Source organism: Lonchura striata, chromosome 5 (assembly GCF_050655825.1).
Source record: "Lonchura striata isolate lonStrDom1 chromosome 5, ASM5065582v1, whole genome shotgun sequence".
NCBI lineage: Eukaryota > Metazoa > Chordata > Aves > Passeriformes > Estrildidae > Lonchura > Lonchura striata.
This window is the reverse complement of record NC_140707.1, coordinates 19,093,577-19,121,398: the sequence shown is the minus strand read 5'-3', so window position 1 is coordinate 19,121,398 and position 27,822 is coordinate 19,093,577. Positions and strand designations below refer to the sequence as shown.

The 27,822-nt window shown below is 40.9% G+C and overlaps 1 protein-coding gene across 4 annotated transcripts in view; it reads right to left on the bottom strand.

Moving 5' to 3' along the window:
* The window catches only part of ANO1 (anoctamin 1), a 70,939-nt gene that overhangs the window by 7,226 nt on the left and 35,891 nt on the right, over window positions 1-27,822 (bottom strand). The window contains exons 5-23 of one of the 4 annotated variants that reach the window (XM_085581244.1): window positions 27,072-27,223; window positions 25,776-25,830; window positions 23,288-23,339; window positions 20,720-20,785; window positions 20,180-20,235; window positions 18,657-18,698; window positions 15,583-15,647; window positions 14,881-15,015; window positions 13,457-13,617; window positions 10,762-10,844; window positions 9,180-9,191; window positions 8,296-8,367; window positions 5,156-5,230; window positions 3,562-3,763; window positions 2,963-3,074; window positions 2,739-2,796; window positions 2,550-2,650; window positions 2,282-2,427; window positions 1,031-1,183 (exon numbers count right to left, since the gene is read on the bottom strand). In XM_085581244.1, coding sequence (XP_085437370.1) covers window positions 1,031-1,183; window positions 2,282-2,427; window positions 2,550-2,650; window positions 2,739-2,796; window positions 2,963-3,074; window positions 3,562-3,763; window positions 5,156-5,230; window positions 8,296-8,367; window positions 9,180-9,191; window positions 10,762-10,844; window positions 13,457-13,617; window positions 14,881-15,015; window positions 15,583-15,647; window positions 18,657-18,698; window positions 20,180-20,235; window positions 20,720-20,785; window positions 23,288-23,339; window positions 25,776-25,830; window positions 27,072-27,223 — 1,798 coding nt within the window. The remainder of the gene's footprint in view (window positions 1-1,030; window positions 1,184-2,281; window positions 2,428-2,549; window positions 2,651-2,738; window positions 2,797-2,962; window positions 3,075-3,561; window positions 3,764-5,155; window positions 5,231-8,295; window positions 8,368-9,179; window positions 9,192-10,761; window positions 10,845-13,456; window positions 13,618-14,880; window positions 15,016-15,582; window positions 15,648-18,656; window positions 18,699-20,179; window positions 20,236-20,719; window positions 20,786-23,287; window positions 23,340-25,775; window positions 25,831-27,071; window positions 27,224-27,822) is intronic. The other 3 variants (XM_085581246.1, XM_085581245.1, XM_085581247.1) reach the window with 3 other exon arrangements.

Below are 27,822 nucleotides of genomic sequence, written 5' to 3'. Positions count from 1 at the left end.
TTTAATGGCTTGTAAGCAAAATGAGCCCAACTAGGTTTTGGCATCTATTTTTTTTTTTTTTTTATTTTGAGGTTTTGAAGAATGGGCTTGAACTACAATGAGTTGCAATTAACACAGAAACAAATAAAAAATAATCAAACTCCCACCACAATAAAAAAAAAAATCCACATTACCCTCCCAATCATCTCCACCAGCAACCTGAACCTGCAGCATCAAATCAGGGAGCCACAAAACACCCCCAAAGCAAAGTCATGGCAAAACATGATGTGTTCTTCAAGTCTAGGATGGTCCTAGGGCACAAGGATGAGCCCAAGGAAAAACTCTGCCTGTACTGCAGTAGAATGAACTTAGAGTATAATAACAGATAAACTTCTCTGCTCTTGCTGCTTGGCTCTGTAACAAAGACAGTTATTTTATTTCTATTTTTATTTTAATGAGCTTTTAATTAATAATTAACCAGCATTTGGGAGAAGCAGCTCCCTCATTACAAACACCCTGTGAGTTCCCCTGTAAGGGTAGGACTGGGCTCTTGTCCCCACACAGGCACAGAGCCCAGCTCCAGCTCCATCCACTGCACTTTTCACCCTTCCAACCTTCCTGCTGAGTAGGGACAAAGGGATACATCTATCCACAGATTTTTGAGTCCCCTCTTATTCCCAAAGGTATTTCTGAGGCCAGTGCAGAGTTATTAAATGCAGAAATTTTTGCTTCTGCACAGAAACTGCATTACCAGGAAGGGTTGTTGATGTCAGAACCATGTGAGATATTTTGCTATTGCACTGATCATTTTGATTTAAAAAGCGATAATATTTACTTAATGAAATATTAATCTGAATTTAAAGCTTTGGTCTTTCTATTTTAAAAGTAAAGCCTCAATAAATTATGACAATTCACAGGTAAGCCACAGCTGAGTGGTTTGACTTTTCCTATAAGTATCTTCCTGTTATTGAAAGTAGCTCAGCATAATAATAATATCCTGCCATCAATCCAGGAATAAACAAACAGGGATACAATAACAATATCCACTTACCTATATCCTTTGCTCTCACTGCTACCGGTCTCCTCAGCTCAGTAACAAATTTTTTGGCATCCAGACGGATTTCAATGATGTTGTTCAATAAAGCGAACAAAGGTGCCAGTGGGAAGGAGGCAACAAACAAAGTCACAAACCCAAACTGGATAACTGGAAAGAAAAAGAAAACATTTCAGAGCCTGTTGTCAGTATTTACCAAATATACCCATCACCACATCAGTGCCAGCCCCTAAATTCTGACAAAGTGATGAATTCTGGGAGACTCAATCCCATTTTGTGTGTCAGGCATAGTCTGCATGATGGCTGCTCCATTTGGGTATGGAAAGGCCTTCTAAAAGGCAAGGCAATAGTAACCAGAAGGATGGGGAATCTCCTAAAACAATCCTTCCATGGGCAAAGCTGGCACAGGAGGCACCCGAAGGAGTGGGATTATGGCAGTGACCGTGTTGGCTCTACCTAAGCTTTCCATGTTCCACCTGGCAGGCCTTTTGCCTTCACTGGAAGCTTTGGAAAGGACATGGCTGATTCCTGCCCCTGACAGGAATACCTTGCTTCTTATAATCTGGGATCATATATGCTTTTTGTGTGGATGTCATGCTCATCCTGGACTGCCAGTGCCCATCTTTCTCCTGTTACTTCCAAATGCTGATCTCAGTAACAGCATCTTTTCTTATTTTTAGGAACTGGAAGCATGGCTGTACAGTTTGTACCACTGAATTCCCATCTGCTTCATGTACTGTGAATATCAAGGTCACCAGATATTCTAATTTGTCTCACTCATGTTAACATAAGATACTATTTGAAAAAAAATTCTAGGTGATCTTTCAAGTACAGCCAGATCAACAGACATGCATTGCTCTCAGAAAATTTTTTTCAGATATCAGATAAAAGACTCTGGTGTGGAAATAATCAAATCTGAACTAACTTACTTCCAGTGAAGGGTTCAACTGATGGTAAAATATGCCTCACAATCTCAAGTAGATTTGCATTTGAAACTTGACGGTGATGTGTTACATGACTTGAAAGAAAATAACCAAAATATCATTCTAAAGTAAGAGCTTGCAAATAACAGAGAGCACAATTCAGCCCTCCAGCAGCCAGGATTGGCTGAAACACGCTCTAGTCCACGACTGCACATGTTATCTCATATCCACTGTCTGCTGAATGTACATTTGAAAAAGCTCAGCTCTCCATCCCAATTAGTCACAATAATTACAGTTTCAAATGCCTTCTTTCCACCTCACTCACTCATTTCCATGTACTCAGGGGTGAGTCCAGCAAAGGGCTCCAGGTTATAGTCCACTTCATAGCGCTGCTTTTTCTTCATGTGCTCTTCATGATCTAGAGAACGCCGACGCTTCAATTTCAAGTATCGTATAAACTTCTTCATTTTTCTGAGAGAAATTGAGACAATTTGCTGAGCGCTGCATTCTGCTCACTCAGTGCTCATTTCTCAGTTGTTTTACATTACCAGGCACAATAATTAAAATAAGAAATCACAGAAGCTGCTACTTACGGGATGCCAATCTCAAACAAATTGTTCTGGATCAGCTGCTTGCCCAACATGATAATACTGAGCTGGATACACAATTCCATTAGGCATCCTCCTGGGGCACACTGGGGTGGACAGAGGAGAGGTCAGTCAGAATATCTCCTCTACCCCATCCATTCAACATAATCCCAGACAGGATAGAAATTCAGTTACCTCTTCCATTCGGAAGGAATGGAAAATGTAGACGTAGTCGCCTGGACGTCCAACAAATCTAGGGCACAATGAGTTAAAAACATCAGACAGATTTTATACTTTCAATATTTGATTCCTAAGGTAATTTATGTCATACTCCATGCCTCTGAGTGGGACCACTTAATATACAGTCCTGAAAAGGCCTCCAAGAAGCTGAAACCCTGAACAGCCCTTCCATCACTCACCGGCCTTTGAAAAAAGCCACGTAGAAAATGGGGGTGTAGGCATTGACAAATTTCAGCAGGAAAGCCTTGAAAATCAGCCGCTCCTCAAAGTTCTTGTCGGTCTTTGGTACCTCTGGAACCAATGGGACATGGATTAGAAACATTAAGGAATTATCCTACCTAGAAACATTTCAAGATCTTATAAAAGTGGGTTTTGGAGAACATCATCAGCCACCTTTTTAACAAAGGGATTTATATGTATATGATATATATTGATATATATAAAGCAGTATGGCTGCACTGAGGTCAATGGTCAGTCTGCTGAGGATCCCACGAGTCAGACACACTACAATGGCAATTCCAATTTAATTCTACACTTATCTGACCTCCATGACAATCATTTGTAGGTGTGCAAAAACTTGACCTGAAAAGATTTCTGGACCTTTTGTTACTGACAATTTCTCAGAAATAATAATAATAATAATAATAATAATAATTGAAAAAAAGTTCCACAGTGGAATTTTAGGCACAAATGTGACTGTCCTTGGCTCTGCTCATGAGCCCAGTGATCTGGGTGCTCTGATTTAACCCCTTGCGGCAAGCTGAGGGTTCCAACGCACCAATCTGCGTGAGCCATCTGGCGATGCAGCCATACACCTCGTCCAGGATGATGATGACCACCAGGTTGATGATGACGGCGGTGGCGGTGACGGTGACGCGGATGCTGGAGCGTCCCGAGGGCGTGGAGCTGATGGCCAGGGCAGCAGCCGTGGAGATCCTGTAGATGATCACCCCGAACACAATGGCAAACGTCAGCCCAACCTGCAAGGAAGAACCGCCCAAAACCTTACCAAAGGTTTGCCTTCAAACACTTTGTTTGGGGTTTAGAAATAACCTTAAAAATGGGACCTCTGGGCCATACCCCAAGTCCACCCAATACTGCATTAAGGCCTTGATGAACTGTGGAAAAGAAGCCCCCTTTTTCACTTGAAAATCACAGGAAAAAGAATGGCACCATGATGCCACAATTGCAGACAAAAGGCTATTTTTTTTAAAGGCACCTAAATGTAAACTCCATGCTTAGCAGCATTAAAATATGCTACATATTACTAATAAATAAATTCTAAAATACTAAATATTACTAATTAATATAGATAATAATTGTAATTAATATAAATACTAATATGAAAAGTATTAGTGGGCTCACTTTCAGCCCTGACACCAGCAGCATATACACATGGTGTTTCCTCTGTGATAAACAAAAAAACCCCAAATTTGAAACAAATAGGCATATTTCAGCTTCACTCTAAACACCAGCCTTCAAATCCCATAGACAGGCTCACTGTGCTCTCATAATCACAAACTGAAATTAAATCTGATTAAATCAACACACTTCCTGGCACAATAAAATTTCTCTCAGTTTTTCATTGCTTAAATAGAGGAATGATTTTAAAACATGAATCTCAAAAGGTACCGATTCTTCAGCTGAGCATATGAGATTTATTGCATTTCTGTCATCTGAAGATACAAATATTTAAAAAACTCAATCCTGAACCAAAATCCCTACCCCAAAAAACCAAATTAATTGACTTAGTCTGGGAAATTTTACCTTTGGAAAGGGTTTAAGCTTTTTTCAATATATCTGCCAATCTGTTCCATGACTTGATTTATTCTGTCAACATTTGTATTAAATGCTGATGGTTTATCAACAAATGGAAGAAGGCTGTTCTCATCATTATTTTACCTTTCCCTTGAATTAAGTGCTATGTTTGCAATTCTCCTGTTAGATGGTATAGCTCCAAATTTGAATGATTTATTAAAAATCGCTGCTATTATGATTGCAACTGGCAACATCAGTTATTTCCTAAATTTTGATTATAAAAATGATGTTGGTCTCTACTTCCTGACCACTTTCTGAGAGGCTCTCTGTACTTTTTTAGCTTCATCCCATCAGTGGTATGGGAATTTCTATTTCTGTGCCCTCACTTTCCCCTCCTCTAGTTTAGTATTCTTTCGTCTTTATTGGAAAATGATAGCATAGTAGAAATTCAAGCTCTTGAAAAGATTTCAGATCATCAACCAATAAAATGCTTGAATTTTTTCACTGGAAAAAGGCCAACTTGAACTATATCTAAGTGATAAATTTTCCTATAATTTCTCTTCCATACAGTGATTCAGTAACAAAAATTTCAGGTTTTGCCAGGTGACACTTACCATGAAGATGATGCCAACAAAATTGGTTAAATAGGCTGGAAAACGGTCCTTCCATGTCAGCTTCTCTTTATCCGTCTAAATTTTTTTTTGGTGGGGAAAAAAAAAGGGTATATTTAATAAATAAGGAGAGTGTGATTCTGCAAATGCTGGCAAAACCACAACCAGTTAGAAGATGCAGACACAGTGTTTACAGTCACAATTCCACACAGGCAAATTGTTTACTCCCTATCCAGGTTCAGACTGGTCAAGCGCCTGCACTGGGAGTATAAATAAACAAGATTTTTCTGTGTAATTTTTGAAGAAAACATGCAAATAGGCTGTCATAAACCATGAAGTAAGATCTCTCTTGCTGTTAGATATTTTCTTTTGCTTTCCCTACAAAAATCCCCCTCCTTCTTCTCCTCTTCCACAGTTAATATTTGCAGCTCTGCTGTTGCACTACTGCCTCCACTGAAATACAGATTTAAATATTAAATTAATTCATGCTATGAAGTAGCTCCAAGGTGAACATTCAGTTGACAGGGAAAATTAAGTTTTGGTGTGTGGCAAGACTTAAAATTCCTTTGATATGAGTGATTTTTAATTTTACCTGGCTATTCCTATAGTATTCAATGGACTACAGTAATAGGAATTATAGAAGGGGGGCTGGAATGAGGGGATCTTTAAGGTCCCTTCCAACCCAAACCATTTTGTTATTTTCGATATAACAACTCTGTATATTCTCTGAATTCCCTAAACCAAGTCAATCAGCCACTGCCTGAATTTTGGCTACAAAATATTCATTTAGAAGAGCATTGGTCCTCTGGAGTCCTTCACAAACTTGGATGCCCGGAATTGTTTTGAAACACCAGAAAATCAACAGCAAAAGAAACATCTCAGACGATGACACACTCGTTGTAATGCACATAAAAATATTGCTCAAATTCTATTTTTATGACATGCACGTTGTCTCAGGGAAGTGCAAGCGGCTCTTTCAACACATGGCCCATGCTCCTCTGCAAAACATAACATCCAGGATGGGAAATTCAAGATTAGCCAAGCAGTGCCATTCCCAACTCATAGAGCAGCGTCCCAAAAAGTGCTGAAGGAATGAGGCGAGGAACGGGAAGAAACCCAGAACTGAATGTGAATACTAAACAAAGGTTCAACAGCCAAAACCAAATTGATTTGTGTCTTCCATAATTACTCATAATTTGAGTTTCTTCATAAGTTTGTATTAAAAGAACCAATTTCACCCCAGCCATGACTTTCTTAACTCTTTGTCTCCATTTGTTTGCTGTCTCTTCTGGAAAATATCGGTGCTTCTGATCGGCAGTCAAAGGAAACAGAAAAGGGTTGGGAAGTGTGGCATTACAAAGCACTGCTCAATTAATTCCAATAATCAATTCCATATTTTCTACTGACACAGCACTTTAGCACAAGTGAATGCTCTGTTAGCTTGGTTAAGGCTTTGTGTTTCAGCTTTAAGTTAATAAAATATAACAGCAACAAAAGAGAAATGCTTGCCCCAAATCCTAGGGAACATCAGGCAATCCTGCAAATGATATTCCCTTTTTAATATAGGATTGTGCTCCGCTTTCAATTTTATGAGGTGTAAAGAATGTGCAATTTTTTTTCCTTTAATTTTTCTTTTTAATTAGACTTCTCTTGAAAAAGCTATAAGCAATTTTGGTTTAGCTCTAGATAATTTTTTTTAGGAAGGTTTCCAAGTGTTACAACTGTCAAATTTGAACTTTAACACACTAGATCCCAATGAAAGATAACCACCAAGTCTTTCAGAAAAAACTCTTTTTCTCATGTTTCCCAAATTAGTAACATCCAAATTGAACACAGCCCAAAAACTTATAAATAGTCTGGTTAAAAAAAAAATAATCCTTTCTTAATTGCTCAACTTTCATTCTCCAATATTAGAGGGATGCCATTCATTAATTGTTTGATTAGTATTCCACATTTAATACCTGAATTCTGATTATATGCAAAAGTAGAGCAAGTTACAGGTTGTTAGTGGAATACAGTAAAGTCTGTATCCAAAATCATTTACCCAGCCTATCATAGTGCAGCAACCCAATATTTTTCTCTTCTGCAAGGGATTTAAAAAGGTATTTGATTTGCTTATGGCCCATGAACCACTTACACACAGCATCCTATAGGTTAATGGGTCCACACCACCAGCAGCTCTGTAGCATCTGTTAAGAGGGGTCCAGTGGTACTTAGGTATAAATTTACTTTACCACTCATCTATATGTGCTGTCCCTAAAGAGTGTAAATGTTATTGCAGTTTTATTTTCACAGGATTGTCATAAAATCCCAATTTAGGGTGGTGTCACTGGCAACAGACACAAGAGAGGAAATTCTGCCAAATTTTACATTGGAATTTTTACTTTTTCTCAATAAAATTACGGCACACAAATGGCTCACTTCTTGCAGTGAAGGGGAAATAACCTCAGGTAGGATGGGGGCATCAGTGTGCAGGGGAGAAAAGGAACTTTCCCAAATCGTTCTGCTGCTGACAGGAAAGGAATTACAGCTCCAGTGAAAGGGCAGGGAAGCTGCTTGTAGGGATTGCACCATCCCTTGGCAAGAGGCAGGTGCTCCTGGGGTGACAGGCAGCACCTTTCTCACAGTGATGTAAACAGCAAGTTCAGAGCATAAGTGAGCACTGCCTTGTTCAGTGGGATAAAAGGGGAAGCTGTGTTTTTAAAAGGCAGAAAGTTATCGCCAAAGCTGGAATTTGGCCTGAAAATTTGAGTTAGTGCTCTTCATTAATATTTTTATTTGCAGAGAAAGTCCAGCAAGACAGAACTTCTCCTGAGAGGCTTTAGGTACTTTTACTTCACAGAACTAGATGGTTTGTTACAGTTTTCTCAAACTTGATTTATTAGTGCTAGAGGAGCACCTCTTTGATGAGGCTCTGTTAGTTTCCTTGAGTCACACTCCTGAATCTAATTAGTAAAGTAATTTCTAGATTTAATCAGATCTTGTGCCTGGCAGACACTAGCATCTCATGTGTAGATGAAGACACCTGGAACTTAAACACAGTGACCATTGACTACTTTTTACCTATTTATTAGTCTTGGGTTACTGCCTGCTATAACAACCTTCTTCTTCATAAGTGAAACAAATGAATATTTTTACCATACCTCTTTATGTTTGTGTTCTTTTCTCAAAGATTTTTCTAAAACTTTTGCTTCATATTCTGCTCTTGGATGATCCTGTGAAAGAAGTCATATTTAATAAAAAAGCAACATTACTTATTTTCTCTGTCATCTACAGATGAACTCTCTGCAGGTCTATTTCCTGATAATTTCTGAGTTTTCTAACTGAATTCCAATTCACTTGGTATGTCATTCATGTCAATTGATAGTTGACTATGATTTAAAAAAAAATGTTAAGTCCTGTGTCTACAGGAGCAGCTGCAGAACAATTTGGACGGCAATGTGCAGTGCTCTGTAGATTACATTTAATATATAAGATATGCAGCATAACCTGCAGACAGCATGGCTCATGATGCTTGGATTGTAGTTACCTCTATTTTTGAAAAAAGTTAAATGCCATTAACTAATTTCAGTGATCCTCAGCTCATGAGTGGATTAATTTTCTGTTGTAAGCATGCAAAATACTTGTCTTTGGGATCCCATAAAATTGGGGTGTTCCCCTAATTCTGTCCTGGACAGCATCCACAGATTCTCTGTCTGCATTGCAGGAGAAGGTGCAGGAAACACTTGGAAGTAAGAGACAGCCAAAAGACTGAGGAAGATTCATGGGTTCAGAATTCCCAATAAGTATACATTCATAAAAGAATCAGAATTCAAAATTATGCATTGGATGGGAAACAGAACGGAGCTGAAAAAAGTCTGAACAAGTGGAGAGGGGACGGGTGTAAAGGCAAAGCAATCAGTGGGAGTTCCAAAGAAAATCTGATGCTCAAAAAAGGAGAAATGGAGATCAAAAGATGATAGTCAGCAGTAGACATGGAAGAAAAAAGGTAGGAGCGATTTAAAAAAAAAAAAAATGTTTTCCAAACCTTGACTGCCTCCTTCAGGAAACCAGAAAAAAACCATGAAAAACAAGAAAAAAACAAAAAACAAATAAACAAAAATTTGATTATTGAACTGTTCCAGGTCATATTGTATTTATATATTAAAAGTTACATGAAACAAGCACAGGAACAGTGGCTGGTTAGACGCTACCGGAGAAAACCCAGTCTATTCATGTTCTATATTAATCAACATTACTGCAAGTATTGTGTGACCCTAGCATCCATAAAAGCTTTAGCATTTCACTCAAAACCCCAACTGTTCAATATGACTCTACCTTGAGTTTTCCCCAAATCAGCAACAGGAGAACCTTAAATCCTGTGAAAAACCCATGACTGTATTATTTATCACTGACCACCAAAAACACAGAATAAAATATCCGTAATTGACAGCTGCTGGTTTGGCTGTGCAGAGCCCTGAACTAGACATGAAACTGCCATTGGAAAGATACACTTAATCCTCTTCACTTTCATAGATGCTAACAAGTTACCAAAAATAAAGGAGCATATAGTGTCCAGGAAATAAATCCCTATATTCTCTCCCAGTAAATAGGTATGGACCAGTGCAGAGGCTGCTGGCACAGGGCACCAAAACATATAAAGGAGGAGATAAAGAAATTAAGGGGAGATAATTCCTACAGAAAGGCTCTGGGGAGAGGGGAGCGATGGCTGCCAGGCTCAGCGAGCTGCAGGGTGTCAAAGCCAGGGAGGGCTGCTGAGGTCTGCGTTTCACGTGAGCAGTATTTGTTGTGTATCTATTTAGGACATCTAGAGATGTGACAAGGGAGGTCATATTTCTTTTAATAACAGCAGCAGGGCAAGGCTGGGGGCTGGGAGCGTGCTGTGCTCTGGGAAGGTGTCTCCTGTATTTTCTGTAGAGTGGCAAAATTGAAACCAAAAAGGTGGGAAACAGTTTCTCAGCTGACTGAGGATTTTCTCTCCTTTCTAAAACTTCATTGATTTTGAAGATTTTTTTTTCATACAGATTTGGCCCTTTTCTCCTTTATGCTCTTCAGCAGATTTAGAATAAACCTGGGCAGAGGTTTATTTACTTTTTTTAGCCACTGCAAAAAACTCCACCACCTCCATACCATATCCCTCCCCATGCCTCAAGCCCTGAGGTTTTTCCAAGTCAGGGCTTGATCCTGCATCATTAAAGTTAATGGGAATTTTTCAGTGCTCTTTTTACAGCACTGTAACTTTATCAGCTTCAATGCATTCATTTCTGATTTACAGCAGTATGTGATGAATGAGGTCCTTGGCTCTTGGCACCCTGACTTCAGCCCAGCAGAAAGTCTGAGCTGTATATTCCATGTCTACACTGCTAGGTGTGACTCCACACTTCAAAAAGAAAAAAAAAAAAAATCACATTTTGTGGCTGTACAATTATGTTCCCATGGCAACAGGACCAGACTAGTCATGCCTTTGCTACAAAAACCTCAAACGGTTCATGTACAGGGATTTTCCTTCCTCCTATAGGATGGAACCCTCCCAGGAACATGAGGCAAAGTCTGTCAGGTCAGGGCAACAGCAGGGTGGAAGGCAAAGAGTCAGAACTGAAGGGACAAACCTCCTCCTCTTCAAACCCAGTCAGGTCCCACCTGTAGTTGAGGCGCATCTGTTTTCTCTTCCAGTGCTCCATAAAGGTGGCAGCTGAAACAACAATTTAACATGTAACACACATCACCACATAACTTCATTTCTGTTTCCTTTTGTTCAACAGTCAGGTCTGGGTGGGAAATACTGATGTGCCGGGAGCCAAATGTTTTATCCAGGTGAGCTGAAAAGAGAGCATTTTTTACATCCACAGCTTCATGTAGGAAGATACCTGCAATTTTTTAAGGGGTCTAAAAAAGCCAGGCAGCCAAACTTATTTAAATATTTGTATGTATGACTAATAATGTGTATAGTTTCATCTGTGAATCCAAAAAACCTGAATCTTATCTGTACAAAATAGGAATGATTTCACTTGTATGGATGGCAGTTATTCCCTCAAAGATATCAATATAAAGCATTTTTATATCATTATAATTACATCCATCTAGTGGTCACAATAGAGTGATTTGCTCTAATCATCACACTCAAACTCAAACACTCTGTCAAAGTGTGAAAGGGGAGGCCTTTAAGAGTTTTAATCATTATAAAACCAGCCATTTTCTCTTTGATGGAGAAGGTTCAGAGGAAAAAACCCCGTTAAAGCAAATCTTGAGTCCCCGTGAATGATCCCAGTCTATATCAGTCTATCTGCCCCTGAGACCGAGCAAGTTCTCAGAGGACATATTTAGATGCTGGGAATACACCAGTGTTGTATAATAAATAAGTGATTATGAAAGAGGCAAGTCTACCAAGAAATGATGTTCCCAGGGGAGCTTCCTACAGTGAGTATTAACAGATGTGCTCAGAAACGTTTGTATCCAGAAAAAACAGAGGCAGGGAGAGGGTAACAAAGTTGAACAGAGAGAAGAGGACACCCTCTTGACTGGAGCCAGGCTGGGGCCATGACATCCATTTGCCTTCCAAGTGAAACTTTTGTGTGGAAAAGCTACAGCTGAGCCCCTTCACAAGCCACAGGCTTCCTGTCCATCAGGGTGGCCAGAGCTGTGTCTTGAGAGGGTCCATGTCTCAGGGACCTGGAAATGCCTCTTCTCTCCTCACAGTTCTCACTGCAGCTGGGGGCTGCAGCTTCCATTTACAGCCAGAGATATGGAACACGAACAAGACGCTGCTGGAAATCCTCCCGTGGCACTGGCTTACAGCAGGGCAAAAGAAGAGGACAGTGTCTGGAATCCTGGTTTGTTTTGGGAGCCCTGGGGGAAGGTGCCAGGCAGCTGCATCCCTGCTCTGCCACGAGCATCTGCACTTCCCTATTTCAACTGTAGGTGAATTTAACAACACAAATTCAAAACTATGTGAAGAAAGTTCTTAGTTTTCCAGTTGAAAGAGACCTTTTTGAAACAATTTTTGGTTTATATGGGGTTGTACCACAATAAAACTTTGCACTGACTCCATGAAGCTTGAGAAGTTTGACATTCTACTTCAAAACCCTCTCAGATTTTGTGCAGAGCCCAGAACCTGGCTTCTGCCAATCTGCCTTACTTTGCACAAGAGTGTAAAAAATGGATGAAGAGTTGCTTGCTGTGGAAAGAGAGGCAGACTTACTTTTTGGACAAGAGGATAACATGCCAAGATCCATGTGGGGCTCCCAGTAATGGTAAATGAGGGATACCAAAGCTGACACTTGACTTTCCTTGTGATACTTGATAATAACCTCTTAGTGCTGCATCTAAAACAATGTTATCCCAAACACAGATCCTGGCTGTGTTAATAATTAAAATGAAATTATCCTGAATTGTACTTAAATCAGTTCGGATGAATGATAATGTACAAACAGTTCCCTATGTACTGGAAGAGATAAAACTCAGGGTGTATTATTAGGATGAAATATAATCCAGAACAGGTTGTGTCAATTCACAAAGAGGTGTACACGAGGGCTTGTGCTGCTCTTGCTGCTGCTGGGAATATGTGGCCATCAAAGCTCCTCTTCCCCAAAGCCCATTCCTGAAGAAAAGAGGTTCCCTATCCCTCCCCCAGCAGGGAGGGGAGAAGTCCTCCATAATCCTTCCTGAGCACATCCTCACAAAGACATCATGAGAGCGTTCATAGTTAGACCCAAGTGCCAGACACATGCCCAGAAAGGGCTCAAAGCATGAGGGCAGCATCAGGATCAGGAAAAATCCCTCTCCATCACCGGTCCCTCTTCCCAGCCTCCTTGCATGATATCTGCCTGCTGATAAACCTAATTGCATCTCAGAGCACACTCAGGAATCAATGTTGGTTTGTCCTGAAGATGCTAAAGGCCATTACACTTCCCCCCAGAGCCCTCCCCTCAACCCTAGAGTACATTAATACATTTCTTCTGTAATGTTCTAAAGTGGAAGCTGGCTCTGCAAAGTGATTTTTTTTTTTTTGGCAAGCTGTGCAATCCTGTTAATGAAATTTTGACATACCACGCAGCAGTTTTATGACAGATACTTAACAATTTCGTTTGCTATTCAGCTTCAGCAACTTTTTGAATTTTAGCCTCCAGTCCAGAATATAAATTTGAGTGTGATAGTTTCATGGGAAAAAAAAAAAAAAAAAAAGAAAGATAATTTTTTTTCTTTCATTTACTGCCTGTGTATAAATATCCTGCTTTATCTCCTCTGTTTCTTCCTGTTGTATTTTCAATAATTAAAAGCTTAACATCAAGGCATAGATCTTCTTACCCCAGAGAGCCATGAAGACTGAGAAGAAGACAGTTGCAGGGTTATCAAACAGATGACTGGCACGGGCAGTGGCACAAGCAGAGCTCATCTTCCAGTAACTGCACGTTTTGTCACACAAAGGACACATGGTGATGTTGTTTCTCTGGTCACACATCTCCATACTGCAACAAAGCCACAAGAGAAGAGAAAATCATGGTCAGGATGGCTCTAGCTTTGTGCTTTAGTGATCTTTTCTCCTCTGGACAGCTGCTGCTTCTGTAGGGTCACTGGATAGGATCCTACAGCACTGCAGGGGCTGAAATCCTCATGGTAAGGCTGTCTTCCCTCCCTCCTTCCTGCCCCAGCTCAATTTTCATTCCAGGGAATAAGAGGGAACATTAGGAAAGCCATAAGGCTCTATGCTTTCTCCTCTAAGGTCTTACAGAATAAAATAAATAAAAATAAAGTAAAACACTCTTGTTTTGAAATACAAAGCACAGTGATAGATAAGGTACAAGGGAAGTGCTGAGCATCAAGAGACTGGAGTTCAACCAGTTTATCTCCTCTGTGCTCCATCTGTGAAATAGCAACAGTGACCCTCCCTTTGGCTTTTTTCAACTGTTGGAAGCACTACAAAGCGATCTTAATGAAAAAAAAAATTAAATCTATTTTTTAGTACCCATTATCTGCTTTGTTATTCAGGGCTGGTGCTTATTGTACAAGCCATGTAATTTAAATCTCCAGCTGATGATGCATGTAGGGTGAATAATGCAAAATCAGAGGGCTTTAAAAATGTTTTAATACAAAACTTGCTGAAAGATTAAAAGTAGGAGGACATACAGATTTTGTTGATGTGATCACAGTAGATTATTTGAGGGATGTATATTCTTGATGTATCGCTCTGTCACACAATGCCCTCCTCAGCACTCTGTGCTGGGAAGCATCAAACTCCCTCATTAGCAGAATTTTACTGGTTTGTTTTAACATAATGATCTGAGTTTGGGAAAAAGCCCAACCACCTGAGCAACCAGCCAAGAATTATTTTTAGGACATAAATGCAAACTGCCCAAGTAATAGTAACAATGAATGCTAATGAGATAGAAATGGGCTGCTCTGTGCCCTTGGGAGAACTCCATGCCTTACTTGAATCTGAGATCAGGGGGCCTGTGGAGTTGGATTAATTTTAAGCACAGCTTCCAAAAGATGAAATGTGAGAATGGCGAGTTTTAGGAGCATATCATCGTGCTGCAACAGCCAGTTGGGCACAGATGGGAATGGGGACTGGGTGTAGGGATGTGGGTAGCACAGGACAAGACCCAGGAACAAGAAACCCCAATTTGAGCTGCACTTGGCCTAGATATTACTGACAAAACATGTCTAAAGTGAGGCAATTTTGAGCTAAAAGTGCCCTCCAACAGCAGAATCTATTTATTCATCCATTTTACCTGGGTATATTCTCATCCACAGTTGCGCAGCCATAGAGGAAAACAATAATTCCTACAATCGAAGCTGGTATGAGCATTTGTGTATAAACTCCCAGCCAGGCAAAATATAGCCCAATCTTCTCTCCAAAGTATTTTCTGAAATACATTTAGAAAAAAAAAGGGAAAGAAATGAGAGATGTTTCCTATTTCTTAAAATATAATGCGGCTAAAATTATGAATCACATCTGGATTAGGCATGGAGAAAGTAAGATCTGATGACCTGTGGGAATTTTTTTCTTCTCAGAGGACTCTCTTTCTCATGATGCTTGGAGTCCATCCAGAGACAGAGGCACCCTGAAAACAAGTTTCTCCCACTGGTCATTTTTCCCCCCACTGTGTTTGCTGTGGAAATTGGTATCTTTGGACCTTCTGTGAGTGAATCATCTTAAAAAGGCACCTTGTTTTCTTCAGAGAATCTTATCATGAGCAAACAAAATTAATTAAAAATATATCCCCCACAAGCTTTCACTCTATGTGGGATATATGAGCACATTCTAAACTCACAGAAAACTCCTTTTCTCCCAGTGATTTTCCCATTCTTTGGAATCCCCCAGGGTGAGGGGGCACCGAGGGCAGCACTGCCCCAGGGGCACAGGGCACGAGCATCCCTGCACAGCTTCATCTCTGCCCTTGGAAACTCCACGCCCAGGGCTGAACTCTCACCTCACCAGGTCGATGGGCTGGTATTTATAAAACACTCCGTAGCTCGCCCACTCCTCACACAGGAGCTGGAAAACAGAAAGGCCAGAGAAAGATGAGAGCTAAAGCACCACTGGGTTCTCCTTCGGCCACTGCGGGGTCCACAGGCCTCACCACGCCGGAGTTTCAGCTCATGTCCTGCCAACACACACAGCCCGAATTAAATATTAAATTAAATGTGATCGTTTGGCGTGCTCCAACAGAGAGATGAATTCCAGCACGTTGAAAGGCTCTTCAGCAGCTGGACCGATGGACACCTACAGCAGAGACAGGGACAGCAGTGCTGGGCTTGTGATCCAGCCACCCTCTGGGGTAAGAACCTTCTCCTGACATCCAGCCTCAATCTCCACTGACACAACCTCAGCCATTTCACTGTAATTCAGCATCTAGCAAGAGGTGCTGGGCTGAGGTGCCTCAAAAGCCTCATTTAATTTTTTTTTTTTCAGTTTTAAACCACAAGGAGCCAATGATTTCCATTCTTCCTTTTTGTCAGGATGTGGGCCAAAGAAAGCAATGAGCCCCGTTACTGATTTGCAAAACTGAATGCCTCACAAAAATAGGTTCTTCTGAGACCTTCAACTTATCCTTTATTTTGTAAAATATATAAATAGTGCTTCTCAAACTCACTTTCGTCCCTCATTCAATTCAGCCAACAGAGTGAACAAGAAATGTTAACTCAAATGGGGAACAAAGACTGAAACCATTATCAAGTAGAGGGAGGGCAACAGGATTAATCTTGTTCCTAGACCAAACAGGATGTTATTCCCTAAACTCCAGGCTATTTTATCATGGGAAACTTGACAGATGTCAAACTCCTACATGTCTCCAGTGAAATGCAGCAAAAAGAAAAGGGCAGACCAGAGCCTGGCCATTGCCCATGCCCATTCCTCCTGCTCACACTTGATCACAGAGAAGTCCCAAAGCAACCCAAACCATGTTCCTACAGCAATTTTGAAATTCTCTTGCCAAATCATTAACAGAGAATTTCCAAGCTGGACTGCTGTACTTATACAAATGGTTTGACTCACTAAAAAAAACCAAAAAACCAACAAAGCTACTTCTCAGCTTTTACAGAAATATGACATCAAAAATGTAAATGTTTTCCCCTCTGCAAAATCATTAATCATTAATAATTTCCTTACAACAGTAAGAGCAGGAACTGAAACTTAACAGGAGGCCTTTGTTAAACAGCAACATTCTTGCAAATTTTATTTTTATTCTGCTTTAGGTTTCTTTCAACCACATTTTCCAAAGGTTTAAGGCCAACTGCCTATGTCTGGGAAGCAATGATTTGGGATACCTCAATATTCCCAGGCAGCACTAGCTAAGCCCCTTCCTTCTATATATATTCTTTTAAATTTAATCTTTAAAACTAAGTTTATGCTGGAAATTAAATTCCTTTTCTGTGATCCAAGCTGGTCAGACATATGAGGAAAACACTAAGCTGAGGAGATTTTGCATCAGTGCCATGTTTTAGTTTTGTGCAACTCAAAACCAGATTTGTGCCTAAAGTACAAATGAATTATCTAATTTATCCTGACATTTATCAGCCTGATATTCAAAGCACAGCTTCAAAGACATGATTAGAGGAGATCAGCACACTAGACGTAAATATTTACTTCATTTCTAGGCCTCAAATCTTTAATTTTCTTGTTAAAAAAGGCACAGGCCTGGCCTAGCGCTGGGTAAGATTAAAGAAAGCTTCAAGAAACCAGAAGAGACATGCCAAAACACACCAAAAGATTATTTGATGGAACTGAAAGTTAATAGCCAAGCTAAACACTTCCAAACACACAAGGAACTTGTGAAATTAGTGAATTTGTTAGGTTTGAGATGTTAGTAACACAGAAGATAATCTGGACACTTTCAGAAAACATGGATTTTCATCCTATTTTTAGTAGAGAGATGTGTTGCTTAATAATGGAGAGACAGATGTGTGGTATTTTTAACACAAATCAATAGAGGGAGGGAAATAATATTCACTGCCTTTTGATGAGCCATTTGCACCTGAAGAAACAGCACACTGTCAATTTTTGGAACCTATTTTTATATATAAAGCCTGAAGGTCTTAAAATCTGCTTTTCCTATGAACTGAATGCTCAGAGCACTTCTTTGGAGGAAAAAAACACCAACAAAACATGAAACAAACAGGAAAGGCAAAGTTTCAGGACTGAAACCCCAGCATATATAACACCCAAATTTAGTAGATCCTCCTGAGAGAACTGGTTGTCACCTCTCCACTTCAGTTTTTGTCTGATGCATAGACAAACCCACCCTTCTTTGGGGAAGTGTGATGGGAAGGATGAAGTCACTAGCTTTGAATTTAAGAAATTGGCATTTCCAAAAAGGGTGGAAAATTTTATTTTGCTCATGCTTCCTTACTACTTCCTACTTCCTTAGGAAAAGTACTTCCTTAGGATAATTCCTATGTGTTTTACCACAGTGAACAAATGTCTTTCACTATGCAGACAATAAAACCACAATTTAAAGCATTAACTTCAGCAAAAAGTGATGCAATGCCTTGGTGTACACCCACAGGACAGCTTCTGGCTGCAGAGCACACATTAAAACATTGTTGAGGACCTCTTATTCCTAAAAAATATTCAGTATCTACCTTTCCCAATAATTTTTATGCTTATGTGCATAAACTATGTCTGCCTCTCACTCCTCCAATTCTGATCCTTATGCCACAGAATGAAGTAGGATTTACACCCAATGCAGATAGCAGAATATAAATGAGCATTCTTTCACTAGACCTGGCCTGAAATGACATTATCTGAACATATGTCAATATTCTTACCAATGTGGCATGAAATGTATCATTATCAAGGTGGGTACTTCATACATATCCACACTACATTCCATATTTGGGCAAATTTAAATGCTGCAAAGCACTTTTTTTCTTAAACTGCTTGGCATTTAGTGCCCTTTTGCAGCATTTTCTGCGGGATTTTGGCAAACACATCCAGATTCCAACAGGTGACTCTTCAGGCTGGGATTCTTGTGAATATGTTAGACCCTTCTGTGCATCAACTTACTTTTCTGTCATTGGGCTCCACGTTTTCACCTTCATAGTCACCCTTTAAAGAGAGAGAAAATCTGCGTCATCCAGTGGGTTGTGCCAAGAACTGCTCTGCATCCCGCATACCCACGTCTCCCACTCACTTAATGCATCAAAACCAGAAAAAGCAATCTGTAAAATAATGCTGTATTTTAGGAGCCCATTTGTCATGGCACACTTAGTCTTTTGTCGTCGGGCACATTAGGAAAGAGCAATAGTGTCTGTCATGGGGGGAAAAGGAATAAATAAGTGATAAAGGTGGCCTAAAAATGTCAAGGGAAAGGATGCGGTATTGCCATGGTATTTGGGGTTCAGCTCAGTCCACTGGAAAGAAAAGGAACCAGATGAGAGAGCTGCTCCCTCTTCAGACTCTCCAAACACTCAGAGCTGATTAGATTTGAGGTTTTAATTTGGAGCTATTTTTTGAGCAAACTAAGACAATAAATAACTTCTATGCAAGACTATCAGCAGCTGTCCAAAGATGTGAGGCAAGAACAGGAAGAGAAGTTTATTTAACCTTACTTTCTCTATTTCTACACAGCACTGCTGTAGTTTGAGAGCCCTGACATATGTGACAAACATCAGGCAGACAAAGAGGCTGCTCTGCTCTTGGGTGCTCCAAGATAAAGCTCTCACAGTCCCATGTAAAACCAGTGCAAGTGGGGGAAGCAGAAAACCAGGAAGACACACTTCACTCTCAAATCCCAGGCCAGAAAACCAGCACTGGGCTCCACAGCCCTTGGACCCTCACACTCAGCTCAGGAGTGAGCAGTGTGACAGCCAGTCCCTGTGACATCTGCCAAGCTTTTATACAGGCTAAGAGCATGTGTTTGCCAGTTCTAGTTGCACCCTGAACCTCTAAATCAGAAGGACACCAGCACCAAACTCTGTGCATCTCTGACAGGATGGGGGTCCCTGGCTTGTCTTGAGTGCCACTAGAATTCCTGAGCTCTCACTGATCCTCTTGATGAGCACCACAGCTGAACACACTCTTGACATCTCACTGAGCTGTTCAGAAGCAGATTTCATCAGCAGGAAGGCCTGCAGTCACATCCAGCCCCATGGAATATGTGACATCAGATCCTTGCTTGTGGCTTTTCCTGGTTGCACGGATGCACAGCTACTGACACCTCCCCAGGGAGATGTGGCCAAGGGAACCAGCTACTTGGCTCCCTGGGAATAAATGTGTTTCCTGGCACTGGTGCCACAGATCTTGGGGGCAGAAGGTCAGGAAACAACAGAAGAATTTAATTTGCTAAAACACTGTAACAACTCTTCTAATGTTACGTTCCAATTTATGATCATCGGATGTAGAACCGAGGTGGGGAATTCCTTAAAAGTGAGCAGAGGGATGGAAACAACATGCAGAAGTTACTGCAGTCATGACACAAGTGAGAAGAAAGTCAGTCATGTTTGGGATGATGCCACCAACATGTCACACATGAGGGATTTCTTGGTGACAGGCAGCAGATGTGTAAAATATATTGTGAGATCACTTACGTCATGCAGAGGATATGCAGCACTGTAAACTCCATTGGCAAGCAGGCTGGTGATCCCTTGAAAAATAAAGCCATAACAGTTATTTATAAGTTCAAGGTTAGACAGCCTCACTTCATCATCCTTCCAGGAGATTTCCCTCAAAGTAACAGCCATTTGATCAGGTAATGATTTTGCTGCCATCTTATTCCTTTCATTTTAATCATATAAGTTATTATACATGACTCATTTTATGAAATGGAAAACTGCAGAGAGCAAGAGGAAGTCATATATATTTGAGAATCAAGAATTAGAAGCCAATGACTTGGAATTAGTCATTAAAATAAATTACATTTTCTGAAAAGTCAGTTTGATTTAAGGGCAAGCCTGAAGATTTGAAAGTATAGCAGAAGGCTGGATCACAAGGAGAATATGGCTGGAATTGGTGGCACAGGGAAACCCACATCCACACGCATCATTCACTCAAAGTTTTGAATTCAGGTTTCAGATGGATCAGAGAAATTTTAGGGAAAGCCTTTGTGAAGACCTTGGCATAATACTTACCATATTTACCACATTTTCGTCTTTTATTTAAAAGGGCAGTTTCCTTCTTTCTTCCCTCTCCTTTTCCTGTTTACACAGCCATTTATTAGTGACATGCATGAGGCTGAAAGCAATTAGTGCTTCATCTATTAAATGTCTCTGGCACAAGGGACTGGGAGGAGTCCTGCCTTTCCCTGGGGTGGTGTCTCTCCTTAACTAGGGGCCAGAGGGAGAAGTTGGTGTGGAAGTTTGGAGGAGCACTGCACCATCCCCAGGATGGCTGGACCTGGGCCTTTGGAGGGCTGTAGCTCATTAATTCCCTAATGCTCTTTCCTCCTGCTGCTGCTGGCTTTAATAGAGCTACTTCCAATTCTGTTCGCCACGTCTGCAGGTGTCATGTTGCCCATGAACATACATTTGGGGATGGAATGAATCAGTTTTGGGTGCTGAGTCAGAACTAAGTCAAGCACTTGTCTTTGTGCAGGGCAATGGTGATTTGATTAGTGCCAGCTGAAAAAAAATATTATAAATCTTGCCACTGGCATTGGGGAGGATTTTCAAAGACTTAAAAAAGGAAACAAAATGAGGTATTTCAGTGTGCTCCATGCTGCCTATCAGCTCATGGCTAAGAAAAGAGTGCGGGACTGGGTGTGAAGGAACAGTTACTATGAACCAGGAACCAGCTCACTGTAAAGTCATTTTTGATTGCTCTTGAAATGAGGATTGTTCAAGTTCATTAACATTTTTGAGATACTAATCACCTGCTGGAGGAGCAGCTCCAGGAGCGCTCAGTATCTTGCGGTATCATTAATTTTCAAAGCCCTATTTAAGATTATACAGGTCTATGAATTGTCTGCAAATGTTTCCACACTCCTGGCAGAAACAACTGGTGAGCAGATAAATTATTTTTCTAGGGCTGTGAGAAGAGCGACACAGTACCCTTCTACTACAGATCTGGACTTAACAGTGAAGCCAGACTCACATTTTCACAAAATTTTCCAAATAAATAACAAAGGCTGCAGTGTTCCCCTGGGCAGCTGCTTTTTTCCTCCTGGGCAGCAGTGCTGCAGCATTATCTGTGTTTGTTTAAATCTGTTTGCCACCTCTGCTAGGTTGTAACCCAACATTCCAGCACTGGAACACAAAGGAGCTGATTGAGTTATGATGGGTTGGCCTGATGGCACTTTTATCAGCAATATTGTGTGGCCTTGCCAGTCTCAGGTAGAAGATCCATACAGGAGTCCTAACACTCTACCATACATGAGTGTCTTCCCTATTCAACTAATCACTACTGTGCTTCCCACTTTCTGGACCAAAAAAAGAAAAAAAAGAAAAATCAACTGAGAAACCAACTGCAAGGCAAGAATTCAAACTGAGCTGTTTGACCTTCACCTTTCAAGAGCCAAAAGATGTAATTTCCAGTGAAAATGATCCAGCACCAGACTCGAAAAGGGTCTCAAAAGTCACAGAATAATTTGAATTTCCCATGCTACAGAGAACAGCACTTCTGTTAATACTGGCTGGACACCAATTTTTAGTGTATATTAGGAGTCAACAATAGTGCATTATATGTTGTAACTTCAACACAAAAGTCAAAGCATGGAAATAATTTGTGGCGTAATTGTTCTTCTATTATTTGATGTCTTTCTGAGCAGCTGATGGGTCAATATTGAACAGAACTACCTGTAATTCAAGTTCCTATTGTTTTATTGAACTTCTTGTAGGCAAATATGTGCTGTAACCGATTTCAACATTTACCAAACATTTTCTTCCATGTTTATGCACTTTTCTCACGTTTGGAAATTCACCCTTTGTTTGGATTTACCATTTGTTTGGATTTACCATTAACTATTTGTTAACTTTGGTCCCACAGTCAAGTGTGTATCTGTGTATCATGTATAAAATAAAGTATGTAACAGCTGAGCAGGATCAGCTGCCAACAAATCTTTAAGGTGATCTGATTTGCAATTCATCTTTATTATGAGTTCATTTCTTACAGCAGAAACCCTAGGGCTGAAATCTTGAAACTCTTGGTTGTGGTAGTACACACTTCACATCCCCTGACTTGCAGCACCTGCTCTGAGGGCTGAGGAGCCCAGTTCCAGTGCAAGCCTTGGCCCCAGGCTGCTCATCTCATTTCCACTCAGGACAGTCACCAGTCAAGACCATTCCCTTCAAGTCACTGGAAAACCATCACACTAGAAAATATGGGGCTCCTGCTTGAACAAAATGGGCCAAGTCACAGACTTTGACTGCAGGTATTGGATTTCACAGAAATACCCTCAATCCATTTCAGGGAGCGTAGAACATCTCACCTGCTGGTTTATGTCACCATCCATCCTAAGTCACATCTGCAGGGGCTACATGCTTACTTACCATTTAATTTAGAGTTTAATCTATAAATTCACATTTGAGAAAATGTCAAACAGCTGCATAAATTGAATCAGATTTCCAAATAAAACAATTACATCCACATACATCAAATTAGAGAGCAGGGGGAAAACCTAAACTCCACTGCCATTTGCAACATAAAATTATTTTCAATACCTGAAAAAGATATTGATCTTAAAGCTAAATAAAGTTCCTTACCCATGCTATATTTTGCTTTGGTACACGTTGTTCTTTTCAATATTTCATAAACCTACAGAAGCAAAAGAAAAGACAGGGTTACTTCAGACACCACCAGTGAAAAGCACAATCTTTTTGTGTACAGCTCAAATATTGGCCAAACCATGATGTGGATGAAGTTGTCACTCTTTAATAAAAGTCACGGTGCTCAAGAGAGCAGGGCTCAGAGCTCTGTGTGCTGTGCTTTCTGTACAGGAGAGAAAAGCTTAGCTAAATAGTCAGCTACCAGGAGAACTGGTGGGGGCAAACAGGGTTACATCTACCCCCTGGCATAACAGAAATCCAGTTTTTGCCCATGTTAGCCATCGATCAGAGCTCAGGGGTGTTCTTCCACCTGGAGCAGCTCTTCCCTGGCCTCCAAGGGCACAGGCCAGGCTGGCTCCATCCCAAGGAGCTGTGCAGAGCTCCGGGCTCACGGAGCATACAGAGCATGCAGCCTGGACTAACACAGGCTGACCTTAACATCTCTGAGCCTGCCTGACCTCGGCGGCAAAACAGATGTATTTATTTTGGATTTATTGCATTTATTGTCGAGTAACCTTTGCACAGCTCAGCAGGCTGCCCACAAGGTTCAGCTTTTGGCTGCTCCTGTGCAGCAATGCTCTCTGGCAGGGCAAGCAGGCAGCACAGGGACACCTGGAGCAAAGGCACCTTCTGCCCACTGCCTGGCCCATCGAGGGAGCTGGGGACTGTTTCCCAGCTCTCTAATCCATGTGCTAATTTGACTCTTGCCTAATTCACTGGAGGAAGCAAGTGAGGGCATCCGGGGCAAGTCCCACAGCTCATACAAGTCTGTCGTCTTGTAACCCCTGTGAATTAAAGGGCTGTCAGAGAGATTTCCAGTTATATATTTTTTTATTTTCTTTTTTAATAACTAAAAGGTCTTTGGCTTAGTTTCTATTCATCAAAGACTCATGGGTAGTGACTAGATTCCTGTTCATTTCACAGCAGGTGGAAGGGTCAATATTTGCACTGTGGTTCAAAAATACATTTGAGAAAGGCAGGGAAGAACTTTAAGAAAGAAGAATACAAACAGAAATGCATACAGAATAAAATGATGTTGGGAAACATTCAATATGTTCTTCATTACTGGGTGATTTGCAGGGATTTCACACAAAGCAGCACAGCATCAGCATTATTCTTATATGCCCAGTGTTCCTTCAGTCCTTTAAAAAAACCCTTGTCCTTCATTTACCTCTCAGCCTCTGCTCTGAGCTCCTGCTTCAGTCCATTTTCCAGTCAGTCTTGCTCACCCTTCTTGTCCCATAGAACAATTTTGTCTTGCTGCCTTGCTCAGCCTGTCATTAATTTGAACTCTTCATTTGTTGAGTTCCTTGTACTTACAAGATTTTTTTTCCCCTATATCTCTGGATATATAAAAGAAAGCCTACAAACAAAAGCCAGGCTTCCCCCCACCACCCCCACCCCCCGTCTCAAGTTAAATGTTTTATTTGCTAATAAACCAAATCAATATATGTGTTTTTATTCCCCATTTCTGTGCTCCTGCATCTGCCTCCCCTGGTCCAGCTCACCTTGCCCCATAACCAGTGCTAACATCAAACCCTTGCTTTTCAGGCTTGTGGGAGCTACACTGTGGAATAAGCTGGAATTTCAGAGCAGGAAAGGGAAGTTGGATATTTTCCACCCCTTATCACCACAGCAATGAAAGGCAGCTATGATTGGGGTATAAGCTCTTTTGGAAACCACTTGGCATCCCAAAAGGCTTGAAGTTAAATATAAGATAAAAGCATGCTGGCAGTCACATTCCAAGGCACCAGTTAGGAGCAGTGGAATGGGGCAAAGATTCCCTGTTATCCTCTGAAGTGTGCTGCAGCCAGGGCTGCTTGGCATGGCCCCTTCCAGCTACCCTGGATGCCACATGAGCTGGCCTTTCAGTTCCTCCTTTGGTGGCTATAAATGAGGCTACACCTTCTTCCTCAACTCTATTTTATGTTTTGTAAGTCAGATAAAAGCCATCAACCTCAACTTTCAATACAACCATTACAGAGAATTTCCCCCAAAAAACTATAAATAATATTCCCTGTAAATACCTGGCTGTTTTGTTGGAATTTGTCTCAGGATATTTAGCAGCATTTTGCAGGAAGAACAATGTATAGTTACAAAAAGTTAAAGCCCTCGTGGGTGCAAGCAGCTGGTGGGCAGAACAAGTGGCAAAATGTAAATATTCCCAGCTGATGATATCTCTACTAAGAAAATTACCCATGAATTAGAAAGAAGATGCAAATTATTCTCCAAAAGGCAGAAACCTGTTAGCATCAAACACTACTCAGAACTAAATCTGGAATTATTTATAATTTCAGTACCTGATGTCACAGGAGATCCTTGACATTTGGTTAAGAAAGATAAACTTGAACAGGCATTGCACTAATGCTGTTAACACCACGACTGAGGCAATATCCACCATAAATTATTTATAGCCAGTACTTACTATAGTGCTTCTGGTTTTACTGTCGAAGAAGGAATCTTTGTCAGACAAATCAAATCTGTTAAAAGATTAGAAGGAAGCCCATTAGGTAAAAAAAAAAAAAAAAAAATCAGTAATTTCCTGTTCTTGTTGACCCCTTCAATATTGTCATTTCTCCTGGGGATCTCTCAAAGCTCAAATTAAAGAACAGCTTGTAAAAACCGTGTTAAAAAGCAAGTCCAACACAACTCCCACAATTTAAAGAAGCTGCTTATACATTTCACTGGCTTTATGTCTTTATAGGTTTTTCAGCACAAAAGAGCGTGTGGACACTTGTTGAATCCCTGACCACTGCTGGCCTTGAATTTCTCCTCATAATCTTTAATTTTCCCTGTGAAGCCTCTGGTTCCTCCCTCACATAGCAGAGACACAGGTGGTGTCCCTGGAAAAGCCACCTGCAAACAGTGTGAGGCCCATCCATGTCTGCACTCAGGAGCACATTCTGGACCTTCCCTGAACCTCCAGGAACACCCTACACTCAGCAAACACACAAAGACATTCCTGAAAGCCCAAGGATGGGCCAAGATGTCACACACACTGCCTGGCCCAAGCCCATCAGTGCTCTGCATCTCTGGATGGAACACAAAGCTCTGGGGGTGCAGGGAAGAGATCCTGCCCTAGGTCTGCTGCTTGTTCCAGCAGGCACGTCCATAAACATGGCCTTCAAAGCAGCTCCTCTGGGATGCTGGCCAGGGAAGAGCAGCAGCAGAGCAATCCAGGGCAGGAGAAGCTTTGGCTGGGCTCTACTTTGTGATTTTTTTCCCTACACCCATATCTGCAGCTGTTCTTGCTGATCTGGGGTTGATGGCAAAGCCACCTCTGACTTCACAGCACTTCAAAGGCCAGGCCTGGTTGTCACTACCTGTGTCAGCTGCCCACACCAGTTATATAAAATTATTCTGAAATTTATCAGCTCACATCTCTGGCTACAAGTTTTCCTGAGCATTTCATTTAATGTGGAGAAGAGACAGTTATAAATCATATCATAAATCCCCTTTTTGCAGCCTAACAGGTGAAGTGTACTTATGTGCCACAACAGCAGCTAAAACACACAGAGATTTCGCTGCAGAGACTCATTCCTCAACAGTGAGCCAAAATTACCCCCCAAAAAATAAATTTACTGAAAAATGGGAATATTCTTTACAGCAATGCCCACCAAAGTGTTAGTTTTCATGTTCCCATTCACCCTCTGGTGGCTGAGCTGCTGTCAGAGAGGCTGGAACCTGTGGACATGGATATTCAGGGAAGGCTTTCACTTACAAGTGCTGCTTCTCTCTGGAGAAGGGGTAGGAGAGGCGCTTCACCGTCTGAGGTTTGTGTTCTGCTACCTTGGGCTGGATGGGCTCCGTTATTTTTTGAATCACAGAATTAATCTTTTTCAGGAGGCCATGGGTCTGGTTGATCTGATACATCTGAGGGGGCAAAGAGAAAAAAAAAACCAACAACCAAACAATAAAACTTTACTGCTTTTTGGTTATCCACAGGTCAGAGTGAACTGTAAGGAATCAACCAGCAATTAGATAAATATTTCACAATAAACTATCGAGGAGTGTAGTTTACATTCTTGAAATCATCCAGAAAGAAAGGCATGGGAAAGTCAAACCAAGGGTTAGGGAACCACAGGATCACAATGGACTTTTTTTATCTAATTGTGCTTCTGATTAAAATCCCTGGTAAGTGAGGCAATAATGGGGATTAATATGAAATCCAAACCAAAATTGTGGTTTTAGTGTTGTATTAAATGATGCTGGGCTTGGAGACTGTCTCTGGCTCCATTATGGACTCCTCTGTGCAGTCTGGAGCCTGCATTTAGGCTGTGTTTAAATATTAATCCATCTCTGAGCTGTGCTCACTGAGCAGGTAGCTATCTATCTATCACAGGTGATTTAGAATTGATGAAAATATACTGTCATTCCTTTAATGACATTTCAAATATTCTGAAAGGTAATTTATTTTGTGGTTGAGTGGCCCCAGCTCCTGCAACTATGACTGACTGTGCATATGAATAGTC